Source organism: Mobula birostris, chromosome 1, assembly GCF_030028105.1.
Source record: "Mobula birostris isolate sMobBir1 chromosome 1, sMobBir1.hap1, whole genome shotgun sequence".
NCBI lineage: Eukaryota > Metazoa > Chordata > Chondrichthyes > Myliobatiformes > Myliobatidae > Mobula > Mobula birostris.
The window spans coordinates 178286744-178309071 of record NC_092370.1 but is presented as its reverse complement, the minus strand read 5'-3'; the positions used below and the strand labels follow the sequence as shown (position 1 = coordinate 178309071).

The window sequence follows — 22328 nt, the reverse complement described above, 5'->3', positions numbered from 1 at the left end:
CAATTGTTGCACTATTTTCTTCTGTCTTAATGGAAAATCATTGAGGTATTTCAGTTTCACCAACAGGCTTAGGACAGATTGACTTTGTCACTGTATCTCTGCATACATTTACAGATACTTTCTCAATTCATAGGTAGCCTTAAATCTATTCAATAACCTCAGGTATGTGATAGATGCCATTAAGCACTCCTGATTCTACTTCCTCCTGACCTTCTATATAGTACTCATAACCTCATGTCTCTGTTTTTGAGCTGTACAGGGGCCATCAACTTTATCGGCAGTTGCTTTCTTCAGGGACTTGCACCTCCGCATGCTGTATGCCCTACCCCCTGAAGACAGGTACACCGTGCCATTTAGAATGGGTATTCTGAGACTGGTGGTTCCCACAACATACTTGCCAAAGCCTCTGGGATTTTGAATCCAAGTGATTCTCAATCTTCCCACTTGTGTTCATGGTGTTTTTTACCAGATCTATCTGGAGCACCATGTGACTTATTGCACCGAAGAACACTATATTTCTGTTACCATCTTTGCCAGCTTGTTTCCTGCCTATACCTCACAAAAAGTATCCAGAAAAACTGTCCTCACATTTTTAAGTGTCATTTCCATCCTGGTGCCTGCATTATATGTTTTCTTAAAAGTGAAGTCCATCATATTAAGCTGTTTGCTTATATTCACCCATTCACCATTCTGCATGCCAAGTGATCCAGCAGTATCAATATTAACTATGAGGATTACACCATTTTTCTGGCGCCTTTCCTCTGCCCATTTAATTCTTTTATTTTCCCGGATGCACGTTGTAAACAGAGCTCCTAGAAATCTCCAGCATTTGATTAAATTTTTTTTGTCAAGGTTTCACTATTTTCTCCTGAGGCCTGATAGCTGGTTTGTGACACCACTTTGTTTCTGATCCTACTACCATCAACAATATTGCCTTTTATTTTCTCATACTTGTGTATTTGTTTCTATTATGTGTCCTCTCCAAGGACGTCGACAGAATAGTTCACCCACAGGATTGCTCGTCCACTGGCTCTCCCAGAAAGAGTGAATAGCTGAGCACGCTTGTATCCTTTGAGCCTGCCATTATATCTGACATATTCACTGCTGCTGTTCTGTTATTATTACTGGCATAGTCCTGCCTGCTGTCCGGCTACTCTATCTGACACATCCACTGCCTGCTGTCATCACTGCTGCACCCTGCCTTCTACTTCCTGCACACTCAGTCACTCTTCTGTGATCTCTTCAAGCTGCAGCATCTTTTTGTGATGCTTGTTGGCTCTTTTATGTTGTCACTTGCATAATCAAATAAACAGGCAGATATATCAAAAGAACATGATTATCAACGAACATGACTTTCAAATAAACAGCAAATTGTCATGCAATGACCAACGTCATACCATGTGATGTACTAGCATTTTAAGGATACACGTCTGTTGAGATGAAATTATCTTGAAAGTGGAATTGCAAAAAGGCATCTTTTGTACATGATTATGCAGTGTAATGAACTTCAGGTCTGGGGACGGACTCTTTGTGGAATCCATCACTGAATGCTCTTTGCCTGCATTTATTGTTTGCATGATTTTTTTTGCTCTGCACTTTGAGTGTTTGATGGTCTTTTTTTAATGGGTTCTTTTGGGTTTCTTTGTTTTGTGGCTGCCTGTTAGGAGACAAATCTCAAGGCTGTATAATGTATACATACTTTGATTGTAAATATACTTCGAACTTTAATTACTTTAATAAGTTTCATTCAGGAATGCAACAGATTTATTTTCAATTTTCAAGATTGAAATAAAGATACTTTGAGGCGATATTCTGATCCAGAAGAAAGTTGGAATTATTTTCTGTGCCAAGATATAATCTTAACAGTTGAGATCATAACATATTTAGATCTCTCGAGTTACTGTCAAAGTAACTCTCAGATCACCAATGTATCACTGTCTCACTCCACCTGTTTTTAATAGCTAAAGTCATTTGTCAATGTAAGGAATGTTTACAGTAAAGGTGGCTAATTTCTAAGAATTAGTAAAGGTGGCTAATTTCTAAGAATTCTGGGTTCTTAAAAGAGCATGGGTTTTTAAAAAAAACTTGCATTTTTTGCATAAAAATGAGGAATTTGTTGTTTTGCTTTGTGCCACATAAATGATAGATGGAGCATAACTTTAATTTGCCAGGAGACTGTTTAGGCCTGCAGTTTAGATTGACTCAACATGTGAAAGCAAGTAAATGGATGCAGCAAACCCTTAGCTCTAAACATAGCCTGTATTAAGAATCGTCAACTGTTGGTGTTCATGTTTCAGTAAAAGAAAGTGCCAACGATTAACAAGATCAGCTTACAGCAAAATTTATGGCATCCAGAATTTGAACTTACTGTATCTCGGATCTGTTATTTTAATACATTTATGCAAATATACACCTTTGGAAATGTAGCCTTTTTCACCAGGGCTTGGGTGACTATTGGCTTTCTCTGCACATTGTTGGTGAGTAGAATAGCACAGTGGCAGAGTCAGGAGTGCAGCTGACTCTGGATTCCAGATTTGTAACTCGGCTAAATATTTTAGGCCATGTGTTATGGCCTAAACTGGAGAAAATCCATGCATTGATGAGTTATTAACTTCAAACTTTCTGCATGATCCTCAAAGAGTTGAACTGCATGTGCATGTAGCGAGAGCTGTATAACTCATTTCCTTCTACCTTAGGCCACAAACTTATCAATCACCCCTGCTGTGGACCACATTCTGGAGGTCCAAGACGCTGACTTCTACAAAGAAGGGATCCGTATGCTCCACGACCACTGGACTAATTGTGTAAATGTAGGAGGGGACTGTGTTGAAAAATAAATGTGCTAGGTTTTCTAAAACTGACTCCTTCTACCTTAGGCCACAAACTTATCAATCAACCCTCGTATAATGTGGAGAAGTATAAAGTTTCCACCTTGGAAATGGAAAGGTGGTTATAATTTTTCTCTTCAAATATGATAACAGTGTAACAGTAGATAGAGAAATCTGGGTAAGTCAAAGAAAATTGACATGCCTACATAAAAATATAACATGAATACGTTAGCTTTTATTGCAATGAGCTGGCTATTTCCCTTGAGTCCAGGACCTAGATCCAAGGGTCATGTCACAGGATATAAGATCAACCACTTACAAATAAGAGGAGGAAGTATTTCTTAACTCAATGATTGGGAACTGTTGAAATTTTCTGACAATGATTTGGATGCTGGAATAATGTGCAAAATAAGGACTGTGATTGACGTGCATTTGGCCATTAAGGGAAGGAGACAGTGTGGGATATCGGGATTATTCTGCAGTGATCTTATGAAATGATGTAGTAGCCTCAAGTGGCGTATTAATGCTCATATTTCTTATGCATCTGTCATTGGTAAGGTTATTAATTTAAAAATATTGCTTTAATGTGTGCTTTAGCTATGAGTTTTATGTTACTTTATAAAAACTTAAGTACTGTTGCTGCTTAGATTCTGAAATAGGAAACAAATAATAGTTGTTTGGAAATAGCTATTATACCTCGAGAGAAAAGAACTTAAGGTCAACAGCCTTTCATCGGAACTAGAAAGATTAGAGATATAATAGATTTTAAAGAAGTACAGTGGAGGAAAGAGGAAGCAAGTTGGAAAGAGTGAATCAGAAGATCTGTGGTAGGGTAATGTCCACGGTCTGCCATCTGCAATTGCAAGATCCAGTACTCGAGCAGAACCTTTGTTTAAGTCATCAGTAAGTTTACTTGCTAAGAAGGTTAATGATGTTTGGCTTGTCACTGAACACTCCAGCAAACTTCTATAGATTGTACTGTTGAAAGTATACTGACTGGCTGTGTCATAATCTGGTATGGAAATTTGGTTGCACAGGAACACAAGAAGCTGCAGAGAGTAATGGACTCTACCCAATACATCAAAGGCAAATCCCTTCCCACCATTGGCAGTATTTATAGGAGACATTTCTTCAAGAAGGCAATATTCATAATCAGAGATCCCAACCATTTGGGCCAAGCCGTCTTTCTGCAGCTACCATCTGGAAGGAGGTACAGAATCCTGAAGTCCCACAAGTTTCAAGAACAGCTACTTCCCTTCAAACAATCAGTTCTTGAACAAGTGGCAAAACTAACAACACTATGGTCACGTTACACTAAAATGGCCTTTGTTTTTATTTGATATAATTGTGTCTTTTCTCAATAAAATTATGTATAATTTATGTTAATTATGCACCAGGCTACCATAATGGTTAGCATGACGCTATTTCAGGTCTGGGCGTTGGAGTTCAGAGTTCACTCCGACTGCCTCTGTAAGAAGTCTGTACATTCTCCCCATAGAATGCGTGGATTTTCTCTGGGTGCTCTGGTTTCCTCCCATAGTCCAAAGATGTACTGGCTCAATAGAATAATTGGTCATTGTAAATTGTCCCATGGTCAAATCAGAGTTAAATTGGGGGTTGTTGAGGGCTGCTGCGCTCTGTGACACGATGGGCTGGACGGCCTATTCCACGCTGCATCTCTGAATCAATTATTTGTATTTTTCTTGTTGAAGCTATGTGTTTGCACCTGTATGTACATGCACTTGTGCATTTAACATAAATTCAACTTTAACTTTGTAAAGAAATAATGAGAAATGTACTTGCACTGATAACTTTCTGAGATTAGCTGCTGTGGTGAAAACTGACTCAGAAGTCTTTCCGATCCTGATATATAGTTCAAAGTTCAAATTAAGTTTATTATGAAAGTACATATATGTCACCATGTACAACTGAGAAATTCAGTTTCTTTTAGGCATGCTCAGTAAATCCAAGAAACATACTAGAATCAATGAAGGACTGCATCCAACAGGATGGACAAACAGCTAATGTGCAAAAGACAACAAACTGTGCAAATACAAAAAAAAGTAATAAATATCAAGAACATGAGATGAAGAGTCCTTGCATGTGAGTCCATAGGTTGTGGGAGCAGCTCAGTGATGCAGGGGAGGGGGCAGGGCGTGAGTGAAGTTGAATGAAATTATCCCCACAAGTTCAAGAGCCTGATGGTTGAGGGGTAATAACTGTTCCTGAACCTGGCAGTGTGGGTGTTGAGGCTCTTGTACCTTCTGAAGGCACCAGTGAGAAGAGGGTATGGTCTGGGTGATGGGGGTCCCTGATGATCAATGTTGCTTTCCTGCGACAGTGCTCCGTGTAGATGTGCTGAATGATGGAGAGGACTTTACCCGTGACGGATTGGGCCAAATCCACACTTCTTGTAGGATTTTTCGTTCAAGGGTATTGGTGTTTCTAAACCAGGCTGTGATGCAACCAGTCAATACACTCTCCACCACACATCTATAGACATATGTCAAAGTTTTAGATGTCATGCTGAACATTCAGAAACTTCTAAGGAAGTTGAGGTGGTGCCGTATTTATTATTATTGTGGCACTTACATGCTGGGCCCAGGATAGGTCCTCTGAAATGATAACACTGAGGAATTTAATGTTGCTGACCCTCTTCACCTCTGATCTCATGATGAGGACTGGCTACTGGTGACTTTCACTTCAACACTAAATGTGCTTTTGCTAGAGGTACTCCAATGCACATAGAGCATTGGAATTTATCAGTGTGCACAATCGTCTCCATATGAACCATAACGACATGCTGGGGGTTGCTTACAAAACTTCTAAGTGCATATACAGTATCTCTTTTGAATTACTCACTGCATTCTGCAGTATGTAATTTCCCTTTAAGTAATGCACTACTTTGGAACTGTCTTAATGAATTGGTGATTTCACAATAAGGTTAATTCCCAGGATGGCGGGACTGTCATATGTTGAAAGGTTGGAGTATACACTGGAATTTAGAAGGATGAGAGGGGATCTGATTGAAACATATAAGATTATTAAGGGATTGGACACGCTGGAGGCAGGAAGCATGTTCCCGCTGATGGGTGAGTCCAGAACCAGAGGCCACAGTTTAAGAATAAGGGGTAAGCCATTTAGAACGGAGCTGAGGAAAAAATTTCACCCAGAGAGTGGTGGATATATGGAATGCTCTGCCCCAGAAGGCAGTGGAGGCCAAGTCTCTGGATGTTTTCAAGAAAGAGATGGATAGAGCTCTTAAAGATAGCGGAATCAAGGTTATGGGGATAAGGCAGGAACTGGATACTGATTGTATCAGCCATGATCACAGTGAATGGTGGTGCTGGCTTGAAGGGCCAAATGGCCTATCCTGCACCTATTGTCTATTGTCTTCTGAAGGACTAGATGGAATTAACTCTCAGGCATGCAGGTATGGCACCTTTAAATGGATAAAGGGTCATTGCCATAGCCATAAGAGAACGAAGGGGAGTGGACTCCAGGCCAGGCTGAAATGCAGAGGGATGAGCCAATCTCAACCCAGCATCTTGTTAGCAAATGTGCAGTGGCTGGAGAACAAGACTGTGGATCTAAGGGCAAGACTGCTGTATTGGAAGGAAATGAGGAATTGCTGCCTTCTGTGTACTTTGATAATAAATTTACTTTTTAGGTGTGATATTGACATGTTTTTTAGTCTTTATTTTATTCAGTGCATTCAGCCATTGCTTGATGTCAACTTGAAGATTATCTTCTGTGATACTTGGTTTCCCTACTACTTGGTACTTCTGGCTCAAGATGGTTGTAAAACTTCCAGTTTGAATATTCTCATTTCTGTACTGGTCACTACCAAAAAGTTGAAAATATGGATCTTCATGGAGCCTTTACCCCTTACGAATGCTTTAACTATCCATCCAAATTCATAACTGAATGAATGCCAAGTTTTGTGGTTGGGGGAGTGCTAACTTCTATTTATAGTTTATCATATCAACTGAGAATTATTTCCCCAGCTGTAGCAATAGCTTGTCTTGCAGCAGCCTTTGATCTTTACAGTCAGTTCCTATGCTGAGTAACCCAGCCTGAAAGAGTAAATTGACTTGGGAAAAACTGGTGTGAATAGGCAAGCCTGAGAAATTTGTGGACACTCCCTATCTGAAATATGCAAAAATAACTTCTATGCAAGAAGCACTGTTCAGCTGCAAGATCATAATTAAGATGATTTCAGTTATTAGTTATAAGACTAAGTTAAGCTAAGACATTTATCACTCTCTGATTTGAACATACTTGAAATACTATAATATTTTAATTGCCAAACTGCAAAGAAAATAAACATATTGAGGAAAACACGGAGAAGAAACGTGATGTCAGGTGTAATAAGAAGCTAAGGTTTTAGGGAAAAATCACATGAACAATTCAAAATAGCATTAATAAAGTATATCAGAATATCATGAAAGGAATTTTGTTTAGAGGTATGCTTGAAGGCTGTCTCATCAAAATGAAGGCAGTATCACAAATGATACAATATTCACATTGACACAGAACAGGAGGAAGTAGCAAGACCAGCATTATTATCAATCCATCTTCAGAAAGTGGTAGTATGCAGCTGATCTGAACTACTGTCATCCAATACATGAAAAAGCTCCCCCAGCTTTGCTGGCTGAGGAGTTTCAGGTTGTGAACTTGGCTACAATAAGATAGATATCTAGTTCAAAATGGTGTGTACCTCAATTTGGAGGAGTCCTTGCAGCTGCTGTCCTTAATATTCCAGGTAGCAGAGCTAAGATCATAGAGTTGCATGTTATTGCAATAGACCTCAGCGACTGTATAAACTGAAACCATGGTGCACTGGTGTGGAGGGGACATCAGAAAGAATGGCTGCTCTGTCCTGGATAGTGTCCAACTTCTTGAAATTCGTAGGAGCTGGATAGACCTACACATTTTACACTCTGATGACATCCATCTGAGTGAGCCTTTTGTGTCACATGGCTGCCTGAGGAAAGTGGGGAGTATTTCATTACATCCCTAATTTGTGGCGCTGGAATGATACTGAGGATGTTCTATGAGTCTGTGGTGACCAGTGCTATCATGTTTGCTGTTGTGTGCTGGGGCAGCAGGCTGAGGGTAGCAGACACCAACAGAATCAACAAACTCATTTGTAAGGCCAGTGATGTTGTGGGGATGGAACTGGACTCTCTCACGGTGGTGTCTGAAAGGAGGATGCTGTCTAAGTTGCATGCCATCTTGGTCAATGTCTCCCATCCACTACATAATGTACTGGGTGGGCACAGGAGTACATTCAGCCAGAGACTCATTCCACCGAGATGCAGCACTGAGCGTCATAGGAAGTCATTCCTGCCTGTGGCCATCAAACTTTACAACTCCTCCCTTGGAGGGTCAGACATCCTGAGCCAATAGGCTGGTCCTGGACTTATTTCATAATTTACTGGCATAATTTACATATTACTATTTAACTATTTATGATTCTATTACTATTTATTATTTATGGAGCAACTGTAACGAAAACCAATTTCCCCCGGAATTAATAAAGTATGACTATGACTGTGACTATGTTGCAAAGGTTTTGGGAAGGGTTTGGAAAATGAGCCGCTTGCCACAAAATATATGGGGTGAGGGAGGGCAATGTCATGAGGCTACAATTTGTTATGAAGTGTAATTCTGATTCTGGTCCACGGAGCCTCATGGATGGCCATTTTTCAGCAGGTAAAACTGCTGTCATCTGCCATACTTATAGTATATAATACAGAGGTCTTAGTGTGAAGAAGGAACTTGACACAACAAATACTGCACAGTGTGAATGCTGCTAATACATCAGCAACAAGTAGTTTGATAAACTTGAGGATAGAAAGTTAAAGCCATGGGTTGGTTGACACCACCTGTCACAAACTCAATCTTGACATCGATGTCCATCAGAAATGCAGCTGAGATAGTAGTAGTGATAATGCCAAATCAGTCTTGGTGCTGGACATTAAAATTCCACACCCAATGTGCATTCTGGGGTGGTGGTTGGTAGGTAGTAATCAGCAGAAGGTTTGCTTGCTGGCCTGATGCTATCAAACTCCATGCTCTGCTTTGCCAATCCTGAGGACTCTGGGATCTATTTCCTTTTGACTGTGGATATGTTCTCCCAGTGTGACAGAACTTTATGATTAAATCAAGGCAACTGGACTTGCTGTGTTGCCTAGAAGCCATTTCATCACTCATCCAAGAGGTTTCTTCAGTCTGATCCATGGTGGGTAGTTTTCCAGTTTATAAACTCTGTGAGTTGTTTATAGGTATAGCAATCATATGAGGGTCGTTAAGAGTCATAGAGGTAATGAGAGGGTTATTAGCCTTATCTTTGCATGAATGGAGGCGTGAACTGTTGTGGAAACGCTGGGGTAGAGATGTTAGGACTGTATTCTAAATAGCTGATAGGTCATGTCGTACCCCAACCCCTCTATTCAGGGACAGAGGTGGCTTCTTTAACCATATATAATGACCTGGATGACTAAGAAACTTCATGGACATTATGATTAAAGTGTCTGGGACACTGTTGGTTGATATTTTCTGGTCAGTCATTAAGCATTCGTCAATCAGCATTTTAGAAGCATATAAACCTGTTCTCACCAGACCCATTTTTCTTTCTTATAGGATGATGAAGTTGTACTTCAGTCCGTTGCCACCATCAATAAAGAACAACGTAAATTTTGCCTGGCAGCTGAAGGATTTGGTAATCGTTTGTGCTTTCTCGAGCCTACTTCAGAAGCTAAGGTATTCAGGTCGTCTTTTTCATGTTTTTGGCAGAATATTTATTCTCACTGATGACGTGGCCTTTAAAATCCAGTACTCGGGGGGGGAGGGGAGGGAATGTTAAATGTGTTCAAGTGCATTGTGTACAATGAACAATTTAATCAGATGGAAATCAATTGATGAATTATTAAAATAAAATTCCAATCTAATTTTAAGTTTGAACCTTATTTTCTTTGTCTTGCCTTTTTTTTTATTGTGGAGCAGAGTTGATTGGCCAAGCAGCCTAATTCTGTTCCTACATATGTCTTGTGGTCTTCTATTCAGGAAAATGAACATTTAGACAACTTATTCCTCAGCAGTTGCTAGTGTCTAGTGAATGAATTGATCAGTGCTGCATGGAAATAAGATGAATAGATAAATTGTATTTTTCATTGCCGTGCCCAGTTTCAGTGTACTTTATTCTTTACATTTTCGTTTGCTTTGTAATTTTTTGCAACTTTTTTCATATTTACTGTAACTTGATGTAATGATAGAGATTTGTCACATAACTCTTGATAAATTGCAGAGATGAACTTTTCAGGCAAGTCCTTCCATCCCCACCCTCTCAACACCATCCAGACCCTCAACTTTTCACTTTGTATTCAGTGATCAGTTACTTCACCTCTACACAGAGAACATCTAGTTTTCAAATTTCCATGTCAACCTTAGGTTGTCACAAATTTTCAGACGCATGATGGTGCATGCACAACTATCCAATGTAGACACATGAGAATCTCCATGTGCTGGGAATCTTGAACAGCAGAGATAAAATATTGAAAGAACTCAGCAGGTCAGGCAGCATCTATGGAGGGAAATGAGCTATTGATGTTTCGAGTTGAGATCTTTCAGTAGGGCTGGTCCTATCTACCTAGCAATGTAATACTGTATATCAAGACCTAGAAATTAGATTGAATAGCAAAATATTTTTGTGTACAATGTGATACAATTACTTTAAAAATACTTTGGAAAGTAATGCTATTGTGGCATCTGTGATAATAATTCCCTATCGCACTATTAGTCAGATGCATGCTGTGGTACCTAGCACCATGCAGGTCCAGCATAGGCTTACTGTGGGCAACAATTTACTTATGTGCGGCCTTCCCAGCACACGCTCCGCCTAGCTTTGCTGATGTTTAAAAAGAACTTGAGTAAGAAGGAACTAATGTGTGGAATTCTGGTGCTTGGAATTTGCTTTGGACCGTCTTCAAGTTAGATCATTGCAACACCCTTGAGTGAGGACCATTTCCCCCAAAACAAAATGGTCGCTGAGTCCTCTCCTTAATCATGTTCCTCATGGACTCCTCACACAGTCATTGCTATTGTCCCTCCTGGGTCTCTCCTCTCCTCCCACCATTTCATCCACTCTACAACCTAATCTCCACCTTCCAATGCAAGCCTATAATCTACCTATTTGCTTTCATATTTTTTCACATGATCGAAACAACTGGAGGAAAGTTACTCATTTTAAGCTCATACAACTGACTTAAGATACAATATCAGTCACCAAAGAATTTCAGGATAAATTCTTTAAAACAGGAGTGCATTTAGTTCTTTCATTTAGTTCTTACAGGATCAACCCAGGTAAAACTGCAGGGCGTAATCACATACCTGTTCAGGTGCTGAGAGACTGTGCAGCCTAGTTAACAGAGATTCTAGCAGATGTCTTCAACGTCTCTTGGGAATAGTCCAGCGTCCCCTCAGGCTTCAAGGTGACCACCATCATCCCAGTGCCCAAGAGGGCAACAGTAACTTGCCTCAATGACTACCATCCAGTAGCACTGACCTCAACAATAATGAAGTGCTTTGAGCAGCAGATAATGGATCATGTTAAATCCAATCTTCCCGCTATATTGAACCCTTTCCAGTTAATTTATTGCTGAAAGTGGTTCGTTGATGATGCCATACTCTCTGCACTCCACTCTGTCCTGTCCCATCTGGAAAGTGGTGCCTCATATTCCAGGATTCTGTTTATCGATTTCATCTCGGCATTTAATATGATCATCCCTCAGAAGTTGGTGGGTAAATTGTCAATGCCTCGCTCTGTAATAGATCCGAGACTTTTACGCAGAAAGGCCGCAACCGGTCCATATTGGCAGAAACATCTCTGGCTCCAACATGTTGAGCACTGGTGCTCCAGAGGGCTGCATGCTCGGCCCGCTGCTGCTCACATTGCTGACACATGACTGCACTGCTAGATCCAGTTCAAACCGAATCATCAAATTCATTGATGGCACAACAGTGGTTTGGCCTCAGCAACAACGACAGCGAGATGGCATGCAGTGAGGAGGTAGAACGGCTGATATAATGGTGTGACAACAAGTTGAGTCGAACACAGACAAGACCTAAGGGGTGATTGTAGACTTTAGGAAGATGCAGCTAACAGTACATGCCCAGCTCCTTCATGGAGAAAATTAGGAGCACCAAGTCTCTAGGGTGCACATAATGGACAATCTCACATGGTCCCTCAACAATACCTCTTTGGTCAACAAAGCACAGCAGCATCTCCACTTCCTGAGGAGATTGAGGTGAGTGAGGATTCTACCACCTCCCGCCTCAGCCCCGTCCCCAATTCTAACCAATTTTTACAGGCACAAAGGTGTCTTGACCAGCTGCATCACCGTCTGGTTCAGGAATCACAAGGCATGCAACTCAAGTCCCTATAAAGGATTGCAAAGATTTCTGAATGGATCATCTTCCACTCATCAGAGGTAGTTATCAGGAGCGCTGTGTACACAGGGAATTTAACATTGCCAATGATCCCTCCCATCCATGCAACAATCTCTTTGATCCCCTACCATCAGGCAGGAGGTACTGTAACATTTGGATGTGACTATTAGGATGGGAAACTACTGTCTATTGTTTGCATTGACTTTGACTGGGTAGTAATTATTGGTGATTTTAATATTAATGTTGATAACCCCAAGGACAGTAGTGCTAATGAACTATTCTGCATCCTAGACAATTATGGACTGACACAGCACGTGACAGGGCCCACACACAGCAAGGGCCACATTCTTGACCTTGTCATTTCCAAAGGTCTAAACACTTCTGAGGTTGTGGTAATCGATATTGCCCTTTCTGATCATCTCAGTGTTTTCTTCCATCTAAAGAATTTTTAAAAATTATTACCCAGCTTCTTGAACACTTGTAATCCACAGCAACACACACAAAATGCTCGAGGAACTCAACAGGTCAGACAGCATCTATGGGAGAGTGAACAGTCAACATTTCAGGCCGAGACACATGTGCTGGGTCCAGAACAGATTCTCTGAAGTTATAGGAATTTAAAGTAGGTGACACTCTCCACCTCTGATCACCCAATGAGAACTGGCTTTTCAACCTCTGGTTCCCTTTTCTTGAGTTTTGCTGGGATGATGATATTGAATGCTGAGCTTTAGTCAATGAAGAACATCATGATGTATGTATCTATGTTGTCCAGATTTTGTGGAGTTGAGCGAAGAGCCACTGAGATGTGGATCTGTGGACCATTCTGTCTTGGTCTCGTTCTTTGCTATCATCATGACTGCTGTCTACATCTCACCTGAGGCAGACATCAAGTTACTGCCGTGATCAACAAGAATGAAAATAATCTGTCCTGATTAAGAGTGTCAGCCCGAAGTATCAACTGTTTGCTCTTTTGCATAGATGCTGCCTGATCTGCTGAGTTCCTCTAGCATTTTGTGCACATTGCTTTGGTTTTCCAGCATCTTCAATTTTCTTGTGTTTGTGAGACTTCTAATCCATATCCAGCAATTAAATGATAGAAGCAAAGCAAAATTCAGATTAGTACTTTACTTTTGTTAGTTTCTCAATAAGTTGCACTAATGGCAACAAAAGCAGAAAGTAAGCAACTCTCACAAGTAATTCAACTACCTAGGAGATCTTTTGTACCCAAGTTATTCCTTTTGATGTATCTTTCACAAAAGGTACCAATAATTCTTTCTCCCAACAGAGGGATTTTGTACAGTTGTCATGGGGGTCTAAGTAGAGTTATACCATAATAGCATTGAAGTTCAAGTTCAGTTTATTGTCAGTCAACCATGTACATGCGTACCACCAAACGAAATAACATCCCTCCGGACCAAGGTGCACAACACAGTACGTACAACTCACGCACATAACAAATATAGTAATATTACCACAAATAAATTAACCATAGAAACTACAGCACAGAAACAGGCCTTTTGGCCCTTCTTGGCTGTGCCGAACCATTTCCTGCCTAGTCCCACTGACCTGCACACGGACCATATCCCTCCATACACCTCCCATCCATGTATCTGTCCAATTTATTCTTAAATGTTAAAAAAGAACCCGCATTTACCACCTCGTCTGGCAGCTCATTCCATACTCCCACCTCTCTCTGTGTGAAGAAGCCCCCACTAATGTTCCCTTTAAACATTTCCCCCCTCACCCTTAACCCATGTCCTCTGGTTTTTTTCTCCCCTTGCCTCAGTGGAAAAAGCCTGCTTGCATTCACTCTATCGACACCCATCATAATTTTATATACCTCTATCAAATCTCCCCTCATTCTTCTACGCTCCAGGGAATAAAGTCCTAACCTATTCAACCTTCCTCTGTAACTGAGTTTCTCAAGTCCCGGCAACAACCTTGTAAACCTTCTCTGTACTCTTTCAGCCTTATTTATATCCTTCCTGTAATTTGGTGACCAAAACTGAACACAATACTCCAGATTCGGCCTCACCAATGCCTTATACAACCTCATCATAACATTCCAGCTCTTATACTCAATACTTCGATTAATAAAGGCCAATGTACCAAAAGCTCTCTTTATGACCCTATCTACCTGTGACACCACTTTTAGGGAATTTTGTATCTGTATTCCCAGATCCCTTTGTTCCACTGCACTCCTCAGTGCCTTACCATTAACCCTGTATGTTCTACCTTGGTTTGTCCTTCCAACATGCAATACCTCACACTTGTCTGCATTAAACTCCATCTGCCATTTTTCGGCCCATTTTTCCAGCTGGTCCAAGTCCCTCTGCAGGCTCTGAAAACCTTCCTTGCCGTCTACTACACCTCCAATCTTTGTATCATCAGCAAATTTGCTGATCCAATTTACCACATTATCATCCAGATCATTGATATAGATGACAAATAACAATGGACCCAGCACTGATCCATGTGGCACACCACTAGTCACAGGCCTCCACTCGGAGAAGCAATTCTCTACTACCACTCTTTGGCTTCTTCCATTGAACCAATGCCTGATCCAATTTACCACCTCTCCATGTATACCTAGCGACTGAATTTTCCTAACTAACCTCCCATGCGGGACCTTGTCAAAGGCCTTACTGAAGTCCATGTAGACAATATCCACTGCCTTCCCTTCATCCACTTTCCTGGTAACCTCCTCGAAAAACTCCAGTAGATTGATCAAACATGACCTACCACGCACAAAGCCATGTTGACTCTCCCTAATAAGTCCCTGTCTATCCAAATGTTTGTAGATTCTGTCTCTTAGTACTCCCTCCAATAACTTACCTATTACCAACGTTAAACTTACCGGCCTATAATTTCCCGGATTACTTTTCGATCCTTTTTTAAACAACGGAACAACATGAGCCACTCTCCAATCCTCCGGCACCTCACCTGTAGACAGCGACATTTTAAATATTTCTGCCAGGGCCCCTGCAATTTCAACACTAGTCTCCTTCAAGGTCCGAGGGAACACCCTGTCAGGTCCCAGGGATTAATGCACTTTAATTTTCCTCAAGACAGCAAGGACCTCCTCCTTTTCGATCTGTACAGTTTCCATGATCTCACTACTTGTTTCCCCTAATTCCATAGACTTCATGCCAGTTTCCTTAGTAAATACAGACGCAAAAAACCTATTTAAGATCTCTCCCATTTCCTTTGGTTCCGCACATAGGTGACCACTCTGATCTTCAAGAGGACCAATTTTATCCCTTACAATCCTTTTGCTCTTAATATACCTGTAAAAGCTCTTTGGATTATCCTTCACTTTGACTGCCAAGGCAACCTCATGTCTTCTTTTAGCCCTCCTGATTTCTTTCTTAAGTATTTTCTTGCACTTCTTATACTCCTCAAGCACCTTATTTACTCCCTGCTTCCTACACATGTCATACAACTCCCTCTTCTTCTTTATCAGAGTTGCAATATCCCTTGAGAACCAAGGTTCCTTATTCCTATTCACTTTGCCTTTAATCCTGACAGGAACATACAAATTCTGCACTCTCAAATTTTCTCCTTTGAAGGCTTCCCACCTACTGATCACATCCTTGCCAGAGAACAACCTGTCCCAATCCACGCTTTTTAGATCCTTTCTCATTTCTTCAAATTTGGCCTTCTTCCAGTTAAGAACCTCAACCCTAGGACCAGACCTATCCTTGTCCATGTTCAAGTTGAAACTAATGGTGTTATGATCACTGGAACCAAAGTGCTCCCCTACACAGACTTCCATCACTTGTCCTAACTCGTTTCCTAACAGGCGATCCAATATTGCATCCCCTCTAGTTGGTCCCTCTATATATTGATTTAGAAAACTTTCCTGAACACATTTTACAAACTCTAAACCATCTAGACCCCTAACAGTATGGGAGTCCCAATCAATATATGGAAAATTAAAATCCCCTACCACCACAACTTTGTTTCCTGCAGTTGCTTGCTATTTCCCTGCAGATTTGCTCTTCCAATTCTCGTTGACTATTGGGTGGTCTGTAATACAATCCCACTAATATGGCCATACCTTTCCTGTTTCTCAGTTCCACCCATAAGGACTCAGTAGAAAAGCCCTCTAATCTGTCCTGCCTGAGCACTGCTGTAATATTTTCCCTAACAAGCAATGCTACTCCCCCACCTTTCATTCCTCTGCCTCGATCACGTCTGAAACATCGGAACCCTGGAATATTAAGCTGCCAGTCCTGCCCCTCCTGTAGCCAAGTTTCACTAATTGCTACAACATCATAATTCCACCTGTCAATCCACGCCCTCAACTCATCTGCCTTCCCCGCAATACTCCTAGCATTGAAATATATACACCTCAGCAGATTTTTACCACCATTCACAACCTTTCTATTAGCGGATTTGCTTGAACTTTTAACATCATTTATTTTCACCCCAGCCACACTGTCAGCTCTGGCACTCTGGTTCCTATCCCCCTGCAAATCTAGTTTAAAGCCTCCCCAATAGCACTAACAAACTTCCCTGAAAGGATATTGGTCCCCCTGTAGTTCAAGTGTAACCCGTCTCTCTTGTACAGGTCCCACCTGCCCCAGAAGAGGTCCCAATTATCCTGAAATCTGAAACCCTGCCCCCTACACCAGTTTCTCAGCCACTTGTTCATCCTCCAGAGCATCCTATTCCTACCCTCACTGGCATGTAGCACAGATAGCAATCCTGAGATTACCACCCTCGAGGTCCTGCTTTTCAACTTCCTACCAAGCTCTCTATACTCACTCTCCAGGACCTCCTCACTCTTCCTTGCTATGTCATTGGTACCGATGTGCACCACGAAATCTGGCTGGTCACCCTCCCACTTCAGAATGTCATGCAATCGATCAGAGACATCCTTGACCCTGGCACCCTGGAGGCAACAAACCATCCTGGATTCTCTATCACGACCACAGAACCTCCTATCTGCACCTCTAACTATCGAGTCCCCTATCACTACCGCTCTCCTCTTTTCCCCCCTCCCTTCTGCACTGCAGAGCCAGACTCAGTGCCAGCGATCCGGCTACTGCAGCTTGTCCCAGGTAAGTTATCCCCCCCAACAGTATCCAATGCAGTATACTTGTTGTTGAGGGGAATGGCCACAGGGGAACCCTGCTCTGCCTGCCCTTTCCTCTTCCCTCACCTGACAGTGACCCAATTTCCAGTGCTCTGCTCCTTTGGCGTAACTACCTCCCTGTAGCTACTATCTATAATCTCCTCACTCTCCCGAATGATCCGCAGGTCATCCAGCTCCTGCTCCAGTTCCCTAACGTGTTTCGTTAGAAGCTGCAGCTGGATGCACTTCTTGCAGGTGTCGTTGTCAGGGACACCAGAGGGCTCCCTGACTTCCCACATCCTGCAAGAGGAGCATTCCAACATCCTGCCTGGCATCTTCTCTACTCTAAACTATCTGAACAAAAAAAAACTTACCGGTACCTACCCTGGCCTCTGCCTGTTGGGCCAAAGCCGTCCCACTCTGACTCAGTCCACAAATTAACAAATAATAAGGTGCTTTTACATCACAAGTTAAAATGTAAGGAGTATAATGCTACTGGTACTTCTTCGGTGATGAGACCTGGGTTGTGCCAGGGTGTTCAGTAGTCCTACAGTCTCGGGGAACAATGCAAGGCAAAACAGGCAAGTTTATTTGTATAGCACTCTTCAAACACAAGGCAGTTCAAAGTGCTTTACATAGAACACGATAAAAATGAAACTTCAAATTTCAGACAATTTAAAGAGAGTAATATCACACATAAAAATAAAGAAATAAAAGTTACAATGAAGGAGATTCTAATTAAAGACAGTGAAAAGAGAAGTTTTAAGTGTCAATTTAAAAGAGCTTAAAGCTGGGGCAGACTTCAGATCCTCTAGAAGGCTATTCCAGATACATGGAGCATTGTAACTAAAAGCTGCTTCACCATGTTTAGTTTTGACCCTGGGGACGCTAAGCAGACCCACCCCAGATGACCTGAGAGCTCAGGAAGGTTCCTAATGCAGCAAGAGATCAGAGATGTATTTTGGCCCTGGACCATTCAGTGCTTCATAAACCAGTAGTAATACTTTAAAGTCAACCCTCTGATGGACAGGAAGCCAGTGTAGTGATCTGAGACTGGGGTGATGTGTTCTACTTTCTTGGTCTTATTACGGACTCTAACAGCAGTGTTCTGAATGAGCTGCAGTTGTCTAAGGGATTTTTTTACAGAGACCTATGAAAACGCCATTACAGTAGTCAAGTCTATTAAAAATAAATGTATGGACAAGTTTTTCTAGACCTTGCTGAGACATAAGCCCTTTAACTCCCACTATATTTTTAAGATGGTTGTAGGCTGATTTTGTAATTGTTTTAATGTGGTAGTTGAAATTTAAGTTGGAGTCCAAGGTTTCTGGCTTGGTTTGTGGTCAGTAACGACTGGGATTCTAAGTGAGAACTGACTTTTAATCATTTTTTTTAACACCAAAAACAATTATTTCAGTTTCTCTTTGCTTAACTGGAAGAAATATTGGATCATCCATCAGTGATTTGTTCAGTACAGATTTTTAGTGATTGTAAAGTTAAAAGCTTATGTCAAAAAGCCAAAGAAAAATGGTTAAACCAGGAATGTGAGTAAGTAGAAAGAATCCCTATTACTGATCCAAAAAGGTTACATCAACAAAACAAGAATATCACTGGTAAAAAAAAGCTCCTTTGTTCTTCAGGTGGATGTTTGAAAGCAAAGGATGGTACCATTATCATGGAAAAAGATGAGATTATGAACAGATAGACTGTGTATATTCAGGAATTGTTTGAAGACGATCAAGGTGAAAAACCAGAAATTAAGAACATTGAAGGTCCAAGTATTTTAAAATCTGAAGTTCGTAATGCAATGAATAAAATGAAAAAGGAAAGGCAGCAGGTCCTGATGAATTAGTAATAGAACAAATTATTGCCCTTGAAGATTATGGAATTGAAAAACTTACTGATTTAATTAATGACATTTATGAGACTGGAATAATACCAGAAGAGATGAAAAAATCAGTATTTATCACTCTTCCTAAGAAACTGGCGCAATAGAATATGAACTACATAGGACCATAAGTTTAATGAGTCATTTCACCAAGATACTTCTAAGAATTTTGATGACAAGAGCTAAAAGTAAGATACAAGCTGAAATAGGTAAGGAACAATGTGGTTTTGTGAAAGACAAAGGTACAAGAAACACAATATTGATGTTAAGGATACTACCAGAACGAGCTATTCAAGTGCAAAAAGATTTGTTTGTTTTATCGACTACACAAAAGCATTTGATAAAGTGAAGCACAATAAGTTATTTGAAATATTACAGGAAACTCTAGATCTAGATTTGAAAGACCTCCACCTAATCAGAAACCTGTAAGAATAGATGGAGAAGTGAGTCAGTTTATGAAAATCAAGAGAAGTGTTGGACAAGGGTATGTTTTCTCTCCTGATTTGTTTAATGTGTACAGTGGAACAATATTACAAAAAATAAGAGACATCTTGGGGATCAAAGTTGGCGGTGAAAACATCAATAATTTCAGATATGCCAATGACACTATTAATTGCAAGTACGGAGGAAGAACTACAAAACTTAATTGATATTGTCATCGAAGAAAGTGCAAAAATGGGTCTAGCTATTAGTTGCAAAAAGACAATGTATGGTGATATCCAAAAAGAAGGAGAATCCTATCTGAATAAACGGGGGAAGACATAAAACAAGTACAGAAATTTTGCTACTTAGGAAGCTGGGTGACATCTGATGGCAGGTGCGACTTGGACATCAAAAGAAGAATAGGGATGGCAAAAGACACCCTTATGAGAATGAAGAGTATACTGACCAACACTAAACTAGGCACGACAACCCGTGTCAGAGTACTGAAACGTTACATTTATCCAGTTATGTTATATGGATCAGAATATTGGACAATATCTAGTAATATGAGGAAACCAATTGAAGCAGCAGAGATGTGGTTTTTGAGGAGGATGCAAAGAATATCATGGATGAAATTAATATCTAACGAGGACGTCATGAACAGAGCAAGCACAAAAAGAGAAATAATATATGAGATCATGAAAAGGCAACATAACTTCATTGGACATGCGATTAGGAAAGAGGAGTTAGAATGCATGGTAATTATGGGAAAAGTTGAAGGGAAGAAAGCAAGAGGAAGACAAAGACAAATGATGATGGAGACAGCAGCCAGAGAACTGGAAACGAATACCAATGAATTGATCCACTTGACCCGAAACAGGAGTGTGTGGGCCATGGCAGTCAAGGCTCAAATTGGGCATGGCACCTGATGATGATGATGATGGCAACACAGTCACTTGAGGACACTGTTATATAAATCTGAGTGGTATCTGCATAACTAAGATAAGAAATTTTGTTGCATACCATGATCTGAGCTAGAGGGAGCACGTAGGTTAAACAAGAAGAGGCCCTTAGCATATCATTTTTGTTTGATCAGATATGTAGCTACAAATTGATACAGAATAGTTCCTACCCTGTAAATAAAATTTAAACCACTTTAGAACAGTACTGGAAAATCCCTCCCAGTTTTCCAGTCTGTCCATTAATATGCCATGACCTACTGTGTCAAAAGCAGCACTAAGATCCAGTAAAACCAAAACTGAAATGTTATCCTCATCATCATCATGAGTTAAGCAGATACCATTTAAAGCCTTGACCAGAAGAGTCTCAGTGTTATGGTGTTGTCGAAATCTAGACTGGAAACGGTCCAGACAGTCGCTTAGTGCCAAAAAGCTACTGAGTTGCAGATTAACAACATTTTCAATGGTTTTACTTAAACATGGTAAGTTTGATATAGGCCTGTAGTCCTTAATTACTGAGGCATCCTGGTTGTTCCTTTTTAAAAGAGGCTGAATAACTGCAGTTTTCAGGGCTTTTGGGAAGCAGGGCGTTTGAGCACTAGTGAATAAAGACATGGATATTCATTATGGATTTTCATCCATCTTTCAGGATGAAGTGTTAACTATTTGCAGAATGTCTGGCGCCATGCAGCTAAAAACATTTTTATACAAGGTTGTAGGTAAAATGTCAAGGGAACAGGAGGAGGATTTCAGGAGTAGTACAATTTCTTGTAGAGTTTTATAGTCAATGGGTTTTGAATTGTGTCATCTTAACTAAATTAGTTCTAAGTTAATGAAAGGATGACTGGCCTCTGCCTGATGCAGAGACAATAACAGTATGTCTAATCTTCTGAATTTTGTCAGTAAAAAAGAAAGCGAGGTCATTACATGATTTTATACATAGAAGTTCAGTAAAAAAGAATGTGAGGTCATTACATGATTTTATAGACAGAAATTTAGGTTCTCCTGATAAAGGAGGATGCGTGAGCCTCTCAGCTGTAGCAAATAAAGCACGCACGCTATTGCTGCTTTTGTTTATAATATCAGAGAAGAAGGACTGCCTTGCATGTCTCAACTCTAAATTATAGATGCGAAGAGTTTTTCTTTATACAAGTTTGTAAATGTCGCGATGGAGCTGGAGTTTTGTTTTCTGCCACCTGTGTTCAGCTTCTCGGCACTGTCTCTTTTGGAGTTTAACCAGCAAGGTGTTTCTCCATGGTGCATTTTTTCTTTCCAGAAACTATTTTTATTGTACCTCTTGCTTCGGCTAGCGACTTAATATAGGGGGTGATAGCCTCTGGTCTGGCCAAACTTAAGAAATCTCGTTTGGGTGGATGCTGCACGATGTGTCCCCTGTTACAAATCAGTACCCCGAAATAACAAACAGTACACTATGCGATTAGACGATTAAGCTTTATAATTCTTACTTTGAATTATAGTTTTCAGTTATGGTTAGTAAAGAAATAAAAAAAAGAAAAAAAGGGCCCAATCTTATTAAACAGTCTGTTGCGCAATGTCGGAGCTCACTGATAAGCCGATCGTCGTTGCCCTTCAGACCCTCGCTCCGAGTCCACCCTGTCTGACGGTCTACCAACTCTCTCCATTCGTGTCTTCTCTCCTCATCTCTCCCCGGCAAAAATGTGAAAGCCTCTCTTCCA

At 40.7% G+C, this 22328-nt stretch overlaps 1 protein-coding gene across 4 annotated transcripts in view; it reads left to right on the top strand.

The window, feature by feature from the left end:
* ryr3 (ryanodine receptor 3) overlaps positions 1-22328 on the top strand; it is a 380802-nt gene that overhangs the window by 29003 nt on the left and 329471 nt on the right. For all 4 annotated transcript variants that reach the window (XM_072266800.1, XM_072266764.1, XM_072266754.1 and 1 more), the window contains exon 2: positions 9477-9596. In XM_072266800.1, the coding sequence (XP_072122901.1) occupies positions 9477-9596 (120 nt within the window). The remainder of the gene's footprint in view (positions 1-9476; positions 9597-22328) is intronic.